At 34.7% G+C, this 11,517-nt stretch overlaps 1 protein-coding gene across 2 annotated transcripts; it reads left to right on the top strand.

Moving 5' to 3' along the window:
* The first annotated feature begins 3,317 nt into the window (after positions 1–3,317).
* Positions 3,318–11,312, top strand: LOC132172518 (uncharacterized). Of its 2 annotated transcripts, none has more exons than XM_059584031.2 (6): positions 3,318–4,328; positions 8,435–8,529; positions 8,619–8,735; positions 8,873–9,694; positions 10,111–10,327; positions 10,486–11,312. In XM_059584031.2, exons 1-6 carry the CDS (start codon positions 4,031–4,033, stop codon positions 10,869–10,871), a joined length of 1,935 nt encoding a protein of 644 aa, XP_059440014.2. In that variant the 5' UTR covers positions 3,318–4,030; the 3' UTR covers positions 10,872–11,312. The 2 variants fall into 2 exon arrangements, with proteins under 2 accessions (XP_059440014.2, XP_059440015.2); XM_059584032.2 differs by having other exon boundaries at positions 4,159–4,328; positions 8,421–8,529.
* Positions 11,313–11,517: the final 205 nt, after the last annotated feature.

The raw sequence follows: 11,517 nt of genomic DNA, 5'->3' as shown, positions 1-11,517 counted from the left end.
TATCTTTATCTTTGAGAACAGAAATGAAGCTCATAGAGATCAGTTCGTTTGCAGTGCCGGAGCTGCCACGTTTCAGCCAATTATCTGACAATGTCTGCTGACTGTGTAGACCGACTTTTTCAGTCATAATATTGTTTTCTTTTCAACATGTTTTTAATATTGGTAAGCCCTTTTAAGAAAATAAAAAGTTCTATGGCTTGTTTGTTAATTTTTCTTTTTCACAAAAAGAAAAATTAAAAATATTAATAAAAAAAAAAACTCAAACACTTAAAACATTTAAAATTACTTTTATTTTTGTGTCCTATCATAATGAAATAAAATAATTAAAAAAAAAAAAACTAATTATCCAACCCAACAAAAGGAGCTGTCCATATTAAAAGGGAAATGTTAGATGTTTTTCTAGTGTTCTCTCGATATTCTTCCAATTGTGATATGACTTTTAAAATCACCAATAGATTAAAAGTAGGGTTGGGTATCGGTTGATTAAGACCGATTAATGGGCTTATCGGTCGATTAATCGACAAGCTATCGGTTAACCAAATTCTAACTGATTACCGACCGATAAAAAGTGTTAACCGAAAATTATTGGTCATATCGGTAATCGGTTAACTGGTCGGTTAAATCGGTTTGAACTTTTGTGGGCTTTTTATTGGGTTTTTACTAGTTGCTAATTGGGCAAAAAATCAATTGTTTTGGAGACCCAAAAACGTTTTGTTGGGCTAAAGCTTAAAATAGCTTATTAAAAATTAGTTATTTTATAGTATATTTTTTGCTAAAATAGCTTATTGAAGCTTTTTTATATATTGATCAACTACAATAATAAATATAAAATTCTAAAAAATTAAAAATTAAAATAGCTTACCAGTCATATCGGTTTTTCGATAAAAAAATTTTAACTGACCGATTACCGACCGATAAGCTTATCGGTATAAAATTTTTAACTGATAACTATCGGTTCGGTTAAAGTCGGTAATCGGTTAATCTGCCCACCCCTAATTAAAAGTCAATAATGATAATCTCAAATTTAACAATAATTTTAAAAGACATATCACAATTGAGAGAACACAAAAAAAACACTAAAAAAACACCTAAAAATTTTCATATTTAAAATGTTTAAAGCCAATAAAGAAGAAGTGCTGCTTTGTCAGAAAATATCTAAGAATTAATCTAATCAAATCAATTCGTTTGAATAAAAGTGCGAACATTTTAAAATAAAATACGATGGAAAATAGTGGTCAACAATTTCACTTTATGCTTTTGTGCACGTTATATATTATTTTTTATTTACCCTGCCCCACCTGGCAACGGCCCTTCCATTTTCCACAACAACATCAACATGCCTACGACGTCGTCGGTTGAAGCTGTCAAAAGACAAAAGATAAATAAAATCATGCAAAGCCTTATAAAAATTTTCCAAAGGTTTTCCCAAGTCCGAGTGGTCATATGTAATTTATTAAGCTAGCAAAAATATTAAAATAAAATAAAAACAAAAGACAACATAAAGATATTTTGCCTAAATAAATTTATTTGGAAAAATTCATATACCCTCCTTAAACTATCACACAATTGACAATGTCCCCTCTAAATTTTTAATTGTGACAATTCATTCCCCAAACTATCAAAAATTGTCAATGTTCCTCAAATGACGAAACTACTCTTAGTAAAATAAAAACAAAAAATACTAAACTTCTAGAAAAAAACCTAAAACTAAAATCAATAAATAAATCCAAGGGTGGCAAATTTAAAATTTTAAAAAAATCCATTGTATAAGAAATTTTTTTTTTTTTTTGTTATGAAAAATATTTTTTTATAACTTTTTAAAATAAAAATTTCTGTGTTAAAAAAATTAACAATTTTCGTTTAAGAAAATAAAACCGTTTCTTTTAAATAAAAATCTATGTTTAAAGAAAAAATCGTTTTTTTTTAAAAAAAAAAATCGTTTTTTAAAAAAAAATTAAAATTTTTGTTTCAGAATAATTATTTTAAAAAAATATATATTTTTTTTTAAATTAAAATTTTCGTTTTTTTTAATTAAAATTTTATTTTATTTATTTATTTTTTGAATTTATAGGGATATTTTTGTCTTATTGAGAAATACATAAGGGCATTTTTATCTTTTTGCTAGCCTTTAGAGGAGATATTAACAATGTTTTGATAGTTTGAAGGGGACACTGTCACAATTGAAAGTTTGTGGGGTACATTGACATTGTCAATTAGCTAATAGTTTGAATGAGTTATACGGACTTGACCTAAATTTATTTTTATCTTTCTAAGATTGGTTGAAAGATAAAAAGGAAAACTACATTTATTTTCTCTAATTAGCATTCTTTTTGCAATGGCCCCCAATATTTTAATTTTTTTAATGTTTTTTCCCAATTTACCATAGGGGTTGTAATATCTATCTTTCACGACCCAAAATGACAAAACAAGATAAAAATTTTAGAAAAAAATATATATAAGTTTTTTTTTTTATTATCTTATGGGAGGTATTTTTGTAATTCTAAATCACAAAAGGAAGATATTGCAATTTCAATTGTAGACTAAAGAGACATTACAAAAATTAAAATATTGAAAGGAAAATGCTTGGGGTTGGAAACTTAAATAAAAGATCAAAGTTTTAGTAGCTAACATGATAATTGATGAATGTTACGTGAATTGACACATCAATTTATAAAACATGGTCACTATCATGTGAACTCCACGTCGCAATTTACATTTTAGTGACTAATATAATAAATGCCACATAAACTATATTGAAGCACAACTCACCAAGACAACGCAAGGAGTCCATCTATCTCCAACACTATGATCAACGATTACGAACAAAGACAATGAAGATCAAATTAACTTATCAAAAAAAAAAAGATAATCATGAAGATTAGTGTTAGTTTGAATAGATCAACATTAATTGAACTTGTACTTGTATTTGAAGAGTCCTAACTTAGCAATACATCTTATCTTGTAAAGGCTATTTATATTGTACACACAATTCACTGAAAATCTAAGTAGGCTCTAGGCAACTTCAATTTTAATCATGTAGTGTAATAATAAATAACGAGTAATACTATTTAATAAATATTATATAATTGAAATGACGTGATAATAAAAATTAATCTTTATTTTTTTTTTATAAAAATTAATTTTCCCTATTAAGATGTCAAATGCCTAAAATGATTTGGCATATCATTACTCATAAATAAATTAGAGGAATTAGTTTAGACTCAATGCCATGTGTACAGCCAGATCTCCAACTCTTTACGGTACAAGGATATCCCTACACGGTTCCCAAAATTCCATTTCTGCCCTTCCCTTTTCCTTTGCCTCCTCCCTCACCAGATGTTTCGGCCTGCCGAGTCCCACCAAGCTCTGCAAAACCCTGACTCATGTTAAAGCCTCTCTCTCTCTGTGTCTCTGTCTCGCGGTCCCTTCTGTGAAGTTCCGTTGTTTTCACTGAGAAACGGTGAAACTCTCTGCCAAACTGTGCTCTTTTTGTTTCCGAGTGTTTTTTTTTCTTTTTTTTTTTTCGCCCATTGAAACGCCTTTGGTATGCTAGAAAAAGAAAAAGAACCCCCTTTTGGTTCGTTTACCTTTCTGGTTTGGTTTCAGCCTTCTTTGCTACGTTCCAGAACTAAAACAAACCAAACCCTGTTCCGTTTTTTACCACTATCTTCCGGTTAACGCCATTTTAGTCCTCTCAGGATTTAGTTCTTGGAGCTTTTCGTTTCAGAGGCAGAGCACGTAATCGTTGAATATATGTTGTGTTTTTCGTCACAGATATTGAGCGACAGTGAGTTTTGGTTTACTGGGTTTTGTCTAATTTGTCTGTCTTTTCGTTTTCCTTTGACTGGAGTTCGATTTTTGTGGGAACCCAAGTGCCATCTGAGGGTTGTGAACTGGGATTGATTGTTTTTACTGTGTAACAAACTGGGTCTTGTTGAGTGTCAAGGCTTGTTGCCTGAATTGGGCTTTTTTAGCTGAATGTGATAAAGCGGCGCTCCTTGAACGCTTTTGTGGCTCTCTAATATTCAGGATGTCTGAGGATAATCAGGGTTTTGTGGCATGGGAGGAGCACATTGTATGTCATGAGCGTGGTAATCGTGTGATTCATTTTTATCTCAAGGATGTGTCTGGGGACTCGGTCCTTGCTGTTATAGGAACTGAGAGGAGTATAAGGCACATGACATATGTTGTCTCGGATGAGCTTATGCGATTAGACGGGTTTGAGAAATCTGTCATTGCGTGCACGAAATGGCGGGCAAGAAGAGAAGTGGTGGACTGGCTCACATCCTTGGTCTCAAGGCATCGTGTGCCGTATTCAGATATTTCAAGTACGTATTGAATAAATTACAATTATAGTTTCCTTCATTGGAACTTTGAAGTGTTAGGATTTAGCTTGAATGGAATAAATGAATGGCACAATCGTCTATTTGATCAAATTTAGTTACCACAAAAGCCGAAAAGATTCATTTTCTTGGCGTGTTGTTTACACCTTGATTTCAATATGTTAGAAGACTAGCATTGAGATACAAGGTTGAGGACAGATTTGCATGTATGATCATTATTTAGTGTTTAGGAATTTTCCAGGATTGTGCAATTTGAAGATTTTTCTTACTTGTTGGATTATGTCATGTTGTCGCCCTTCTGAGTTCTGACCTTTTGTTAATGTCAGTCAAGTATTGTCCTCCATTGGGAATTTTGAGTTTGTTCCACCTATATCTTAACTCTTATATTCCTTTCTGTAATCTAGAATTAAGTATACATGGAATGAAGAAGATGTACGTGAATTAAAACTTTGAAACTTCATTATTGCATCGGCACAACGAATTGCACCAACTAGAATTTCAATATCGAAGAAGACTAGCACCTGAGACATTCAGATTTAGACAATGTTCTGTATTTAAGTTCCTATTTCTCAAGTCAAAGTTAATAATTATATATAGTTGTTACCTAAAGAAATGTTCTCACTGAGAATTCCTTTGATTCAATTTGTTATAATCTCAATAGTTGTTTGAACTCAATTATTTTTAGGGTTACTTATCAAAAAAAATAGTTGTTTGAACTCTATTTAAGAAACATTTTGTGGAAGTTTGTTGGAAACTTTTGGATACATACTATCAGAGTAGTCATGCCAAATTACTTAATTTTTTGGCAGTATCTTGTTGTGTGATTCATCAGCAATATTTGATATATAAAAAGTTGTTCATGTCTGTCCCCCATAAACAATGTATGGTGCCACTTGTGTTGTTTTTTTTTTAAGAAATCTACCAAAGCAGATTATCTTCATTTATGGTTACTCCTCTTTCTCACGTGCATGCAGGGGCAGACCTACCTTCTATATTGGGGGGTCTTTGGCAACCCCAATTTTTTGTATAAGTCCTATAAAAATTTTATTTTCTATAGTATAGCCCCATCAATATTAACATTTCAACCCCAGATGATTTCAGCTTTCTACTAGTAATCTTATCTTATACATAGAAGCGCACACACGTACGCATAAAGAGACTATGTATCTATGTATTTATTTATTTACGTAGGTTCAGACCCCTCATACAAAAAATCCTGATTCCGCCCCCTGCGTGCATGTGGAAGTTCACATAATAATATGTTATCTACTGGCATGGTAACTACTTTTGGAGTATTAACTCAACCATTTTTATGACTAAATGTGCGTAGTGGTATTTTTTATTGCTGGTCTTAAGCTTAAATTTGTAATTAATGTTGGCTAGTCACATTTTATAAGTTCAATATCGTGATTCAGCATACCTTTTCATTAAGATCTGTGTGATTCTTTTTAGTTTTTGGATTAGAAGATAGAAATTAACTTGATTCTATTGTTAGAGATGCTATTATTTTAAGAGATTATTTTCTATTAGGAAGTGAATATATGATATTCCTCATTAATTTTCTTACCAAATGCTTTTCTATTTTACTTATCAAAAAAAATAAAAATAAATTATATTCCTCATTAATATCTATATTCTTATGGCTTAGAAATCTATTTCAAGAGGCTGTCGTTACTTTCTTAACACCATGTAAAAAGTCATATGATTGACTCTGAATCATTTGGTCTAGATTGTCATTTTAAGTGAAGTTGTCTGTCATATTTCAGGCCCAAGGGTTAGAGTCTAAGAAACGCTTCTTCCAGGAGAAGAATAATTTAAACCCGACTTGCATGCCTATCTATTTTGATTGAATGATAAGCTCTTTCTACCATGTCACCTTCTTCCTCTACTTATTTAAAAACCCATTGCGTCCAGCCCACTTGAGAGCTCAGCCAGTTATAAATCACCATCTTTCCATGTAAGAGAGGCTGGTGTTATGTGTCTGTCTATTCTAATACTTTAATAAGCTCTTTCTGCCATTACTCCACTTCTTCGATATTTACAAGCCGTCTGCATCCACTTGAGAGACGCTTTAAGTTGGTTGATATGATCTTTGAGCAGTGACAAGGGAGGGGTACTGTATCAAATCTGAAACCTCTCATCTGTCAATTTTAGTTTCTTTCATGCATTGTATTATTTCTTTTTAATTGTGTATGATTGGTAGGGATCCAAATAATTTGTTCCTAAATATAAAATTTCATTCCTTTTTTGCCTTCTCAAATTAAAATCCTTAACTTTCTTCTTTAGCGAAATTCAGAATGCTTATTATACTGCCATATTTTTCTGCACCTGGTAAATCTTTGGAATTTCTGTTCATACCTCTAGACATTGTGACTGTAGGCTCCATGGGTTGGCTAAACAGAGTCTGTATGGTTAATGCAACTTATCTAGATTATTATGATGGGGTTAGCATGCTTCATTCTTTTCTGGGACTTGTCACTCTAGTTTAAAGCAGCTGAGAAGCTTTAGTTCTCCATGAATGAAAGAGAAATAAATTTTTTACTTTATTTGAGAATTGGTTATCTGTTTGGTTTAATTTTGGTTGACATTCGCAATTACCATTTATGAGAAAGATAGAACATTAAGGTTGCACATGTTTTAACGTAAAATGGTTTCTGAGTGAAAATGTTTTGAGTCGAAAATATTTTCAAAGAAAATAACTGATTAAAAAATAATATCGATTTTTTTTCTTTCTTTCTGTTGTTTGGTTGGTATGAAAATTTTTTCCCATTGTGATTAAAAAAAAAAAAAAAAACTGAGCCAGATAATGTGAAATGTGAAATACCAGTCAATGAGTGGGGGGGGGGGGGGGGTGCGGCAGTGGGGAGTTGTTTGGGGGGGGTTGGAACACAAGGGTACAAGGGAAATCATGAGAGGTTTGGGGTTAGCAGGGGGATGATGGGTGACAACCAGGAGGAGAGGGCAATTGGGTTCCTTTTGTTGGGGTGGGATTCGTTGTAGAGGGGAGGAGGGTTGGGATAGGGTGGGGGGATGGTGGCCGAGAGGCAGAGGGGGGTGGCACCAGGGGAAGGGGGCAAATGATTTCCTTCATAGGAGTTGGTGGTGCTGTGGTTCAGGGAGAAGGGGGTGGGAGAGAGGGGGAGACAGTCCAGAAAATGACTTACACCTCTTGAAAGGTTTAAGCAATTTTCTTCCCTACGGTGGAAAATTTGCTGTTGACTTGGAAATTGTTTTCCATTGACCAGTATTTTTTCGTCCACACCGACACCGGGAAAATAGAGAATATTTTTCGGAAAACATTTTACACTGAAACAAATGCAACCTAAATTAGTTTGGTTGTCATGCTATGAATGCCTCAGGTTGTTTTCGTTAGTGGAGCAAAATAAAATAGGCTTCTTTAGTTGTGATAATTTCCCATTTTGTTTTCAGAAGTTGATTACCCAAGAGAGTACCACTAAGAGCTTCCAGTTAAAATTGTTTGTGTCAAATGCAACCAGTAAACTTTGGATTTTTCATTATAGAATAGAGCTATTTGTTTTTCATCTTTAGATAAAATTATCTGTGTTAAGAATAACTGTTCGCAAATCTAACTAGCAACTAGAACATGTTCATCACTTGGTTGGCCCAAGGGGTTTATTATAGGCTACTGTACTTAAGTCTGTTTCAATTTCCCATAATTCCAGGTATCATTGGAATGAGAATGACGGGATATCTCTTTTTAAACTTGAGCAGTCCCCACTTGCCTAACAATAGCATAGGTGAAGGTTTTAGTCTTGATTGGGCTCATTACCTTGAACTATCACTAGGACCAGACTGCACCAAGGACCCCTTTACCTTGCCACCGGCTAGTTATGAAAGGAGTAGCATTCCCTGGTTTGATTCTTTATAACATGATATATGCCTAGTTTTTCACTGTTTTGGTGTTTCATCATGGCATCAAGCTTAAAATTTGTGCGTCCACATTTTTATTCTTACATCTTTCCACAAATTGTTGTCATAAAATCAATCTTGGATAGATTATCTTTAGCTGAAACTCACCTTCTGTTAATGAAGGGGAATTTTTTAAAGCAATTTTAGTATGTGTGTAACAGATTCACCAACAATTGACTCAAGACAAGCTTTAGGACCACTTGAAGTATCGATGACTGGATCCTGTGCTCGCCCGACTTACTTCCAAGATCATATGGTATCTATTTACTGAAGTTTGTTTTCTGCTCTTTAGATTAGTATTTGTTCTATGTTTATTAAAATATTGAATTCTTCATGTTAATTCAGGTTTCAAGGAAAGTGAGAGTTCAAAATTCAGACATTGTATGGTCTGGTATTGCTTGGATCTGTGCCAAACAGCTAAAGCACTACCCAGCTTTTTGCAGGAATGGAACTACCATAGCTGTAAGCATCAACACATTGGTTGTTGTTTCTTTATTTAGTATTGGTCTTGCCCTGAGTGATGTTACTAATTCTATCACTTATCTTTGGATCCTCAAGATTATCATTTTTTTTCCTTTTGGTTTTACCGGGCTGTTCAGGTTCATTCATTTGTATTTATTATGGCTGAAGAAGGAAGTCAGTATCTTGGTTACTTGGAAGATATGTATGAAGATAAGAAAGGACTCAAAAAGGTGAAAGTGCGGTGGTTTCACCATAATAAGGAAGTCAAAGGTTTGATCCCTCAACTGAATCCCCACCCAAGAGAAGTTTTCATTACACCTCATGTTCAGGTGATCAGTGCCGAGTGTGTTGATGGTCCTGCGACAGTTTTGACTCCTAAGCATTATGAAAAATGTGTGGCTGCTGTTGCACCTGCTTCTTCACCTGGAATCCACATGTGCTTCAGGCAGTTTAAGAACAATAAGATCAAGCCCTTCACTCTTCCTAAGTTGCGTGGGTATTCTAATCAAGCAATCCTCTCTTCTATAGATGGTTCTCTTGTGGCCCAGCAAAAACTAAAGCGCGATAAATTGGATGAGGAAGATGAGGAAGAGTTTGCACATGGCGACCCTGTGAAGGTGGGCGCTAAGAAAAGCAGAAGTTACAAGTGGCATCAAGGACTTGAAACTGGTTCTTCTGATGTTAGAAATTTATTCCCTGGGGAACAGATAACGAAGTGTGAACCAAAATTCCCAATTTTAAAATTAAAATTTTCGAGGAAAGTGATGGGAATAAAGACCGTTGAACCCCTGGCACAATGTCCTGATTCTTTTAAGGTTGATGAGAAGATAGAACTACTCTGTCAAGATAGCGGCATTCGAGGCTGCTGGTTTAGGTGTAAGGTCTTGCGGGTGTCTCGGAAGTGTCTGAAAGTGCAATATGATGATGTGCAGGATGCAGATGGTTTTGGCAATCTAGAGGTAAGCAAATGCTTCAGTAATTTAAGTTTTGAGTTTTCCTTGGCTTTGATTTGGAATGGAAGGGGGAAATGAAACCTAGGTCGTGGCATGGGCATATAGTTGAGAGTAATTTTTTTTTTCTTTTCTTTTTTAAAGGGCCCTGCCTCAAAGATACGTCACAAAGAAGTTTGATTACATACATTCAATGATAAGTGTTTGGGTTGTTTATCTTACATGGCTATATTGTTTCATTCTGTAATTTGTGTGTTGGCTGAAATAATAACAATGGTGATTTGTTGGGCTATACAACACGTAAGAGGTGGCCCGTGATCTCCCATCAATTGGTCTCAACATGTGCACCTGCATTAAATGTTTCCTTCATGTAAAGACCTGATCAGGAAAGAAAATAGAATGTTAACATTTATATTAATCTGTAGGAATGGGTACCAGCATCTAGAGTTGCAGCTTCTGATAAATTGGGCATGAGATGCTCAGGCCGCCTGACAATTCGGCCAAGCCCTCCTGAGGATTTTACGGACTGTAAATTCGAGGTTGGTGCAGCAGTTGACGCACAGTGGAGTGATGGCTGGTGGGAAGGTGTTATAACTGGAGTTGACATATCTGGAAATGATACTCTGCATGTTTACTTCCCTGGTATGTTCTAATATGCTAAATCTGATGCGTTTCAGTTTAATTATTCTTGTGCTGTTGTTTGGGGTGCACATGGCTCATTGAGTTGATCAACAATGTCATGTCTGAGTTATACCCATCAGTTCTTATGGTGAGTGATGTGAGTTACCCTGTGATCTTAGGCGAAGACATGTTTCTGAAGCTCCAGAGAAAGAATGTTCGAACTTCCAGAGATTGGGTAGGGAACAGATGGGTTGATATAAAGGCAAAACGTGACATACTCGGTTATTTATCCGAAAATGCCAATCCTAGCTTGAAGCTCTCAATGTCTTCTGCTATGGCTGAAGTATTTGGGCGTGGTGGCTCTGCATTGTTGGAGCCCAAACTAGAAACAGTTGAAGAAAATGAACAAGAATTGCCTGAGTTATCCATATCTGATGACCTCCTGGAAAAAATAAATGGGTTCAATTTGAGTAAGCAGCCTCATGAAGAAGATGAAAATGGAGATAATAAGGATAACATCGATATTGATTCTGCCAGCCAGAGATGTGCGCAGCTGAAGCCATAGCACTAGTTGCTTACTGTCTGTCAGAGCTGAAGAGTTTTGACCTCAATGATAGATCCTTAAAGTTGGGTTCCCTTGTGTAAATTAGTGCATGACTTCTGGTATAGGAAGGCTGAAGGACGATCCTCAAGTTTTCTAACATCAGGAGGAGAATTGGCAGGTGTACAGCAATATATCAGGTAGGTTTTAACCTTGGGGGAGATGAAAGGTAGCATTTTGTTTATAATCAAAGTTCGTAGTCAGTATATCAGGCTAGGCAGTAGTAGTTGAATTAGGGCTTTTGCACCCGCAGCCATTGTGCTACCAAGATCTGGCTTTGTCTTCTCCACCTAATGGGTTTAAAGTAATAGTTTTGTGTTTTCAACTGTAAATCTTATTTTAGTTTCGGAAAGAAATTAAAGGATATATGTTGTTATCAATATCAATGATCTCTCACCATCTCAAGCTTTGTGTCGTATACTTCAAAAAGACTAATCAAGTCATAATTGAAACTCTCTAAAGTCACTTAATAGTCTTGCTAATATAAAACTTAATACTCATAAATGCATTTATAATCCACTCATTTCATTTCAACGTGGGGTAACTTTTTTTTGGATGTCACCGGAGTCATAGACATGATAACTGGTTTTAACTACACTCAGAAATTAGG

This window comes from Corylus avellana, chromosome 1 (assembly GCF_965113065.1).
Source record: "Corylus avellana chromosome 1, dhCorAvel1.hap1.2, whole genome shotgun sequence".
Classification (NCBI taxonomy): Eukaryota; Viridiplantae; Streptophyta; class Magnoliopsida; order Fagales; family Betulaceae; genus Corylus; species Corylus avellana.
The sequence above is the reverse complement of the archived record's forward strand: the minus strand, read 5'-3'. Positions and strand labels throughout refer to the sequence as shown.

Excerpts from the sequence above, each read along its gene's own strand:
- LOC132172518 (XM_059584031.2), top strand. The coding sequence starts at position 4,031 with ATGTCTGAGGATAATCAGGGTTTTGTGGCATGGGAGGAGCACATTGTA. Across the intron at positions 8,530-8,618 it reads CTTACTTCCAAGATCATATG|GTTTCAAGGAAAGTGAGAGT; the intron begins GTATCTATTTAC and ends ATGTTAATTCAG. Across the intron at positions 8,736-8,872 it reads GGAATGGAACTACCATAGCT|GTTCATTCATTTGTATTTAT; the intron begins GTAAGCATCAAC and ends CGGGCTGTTCAG.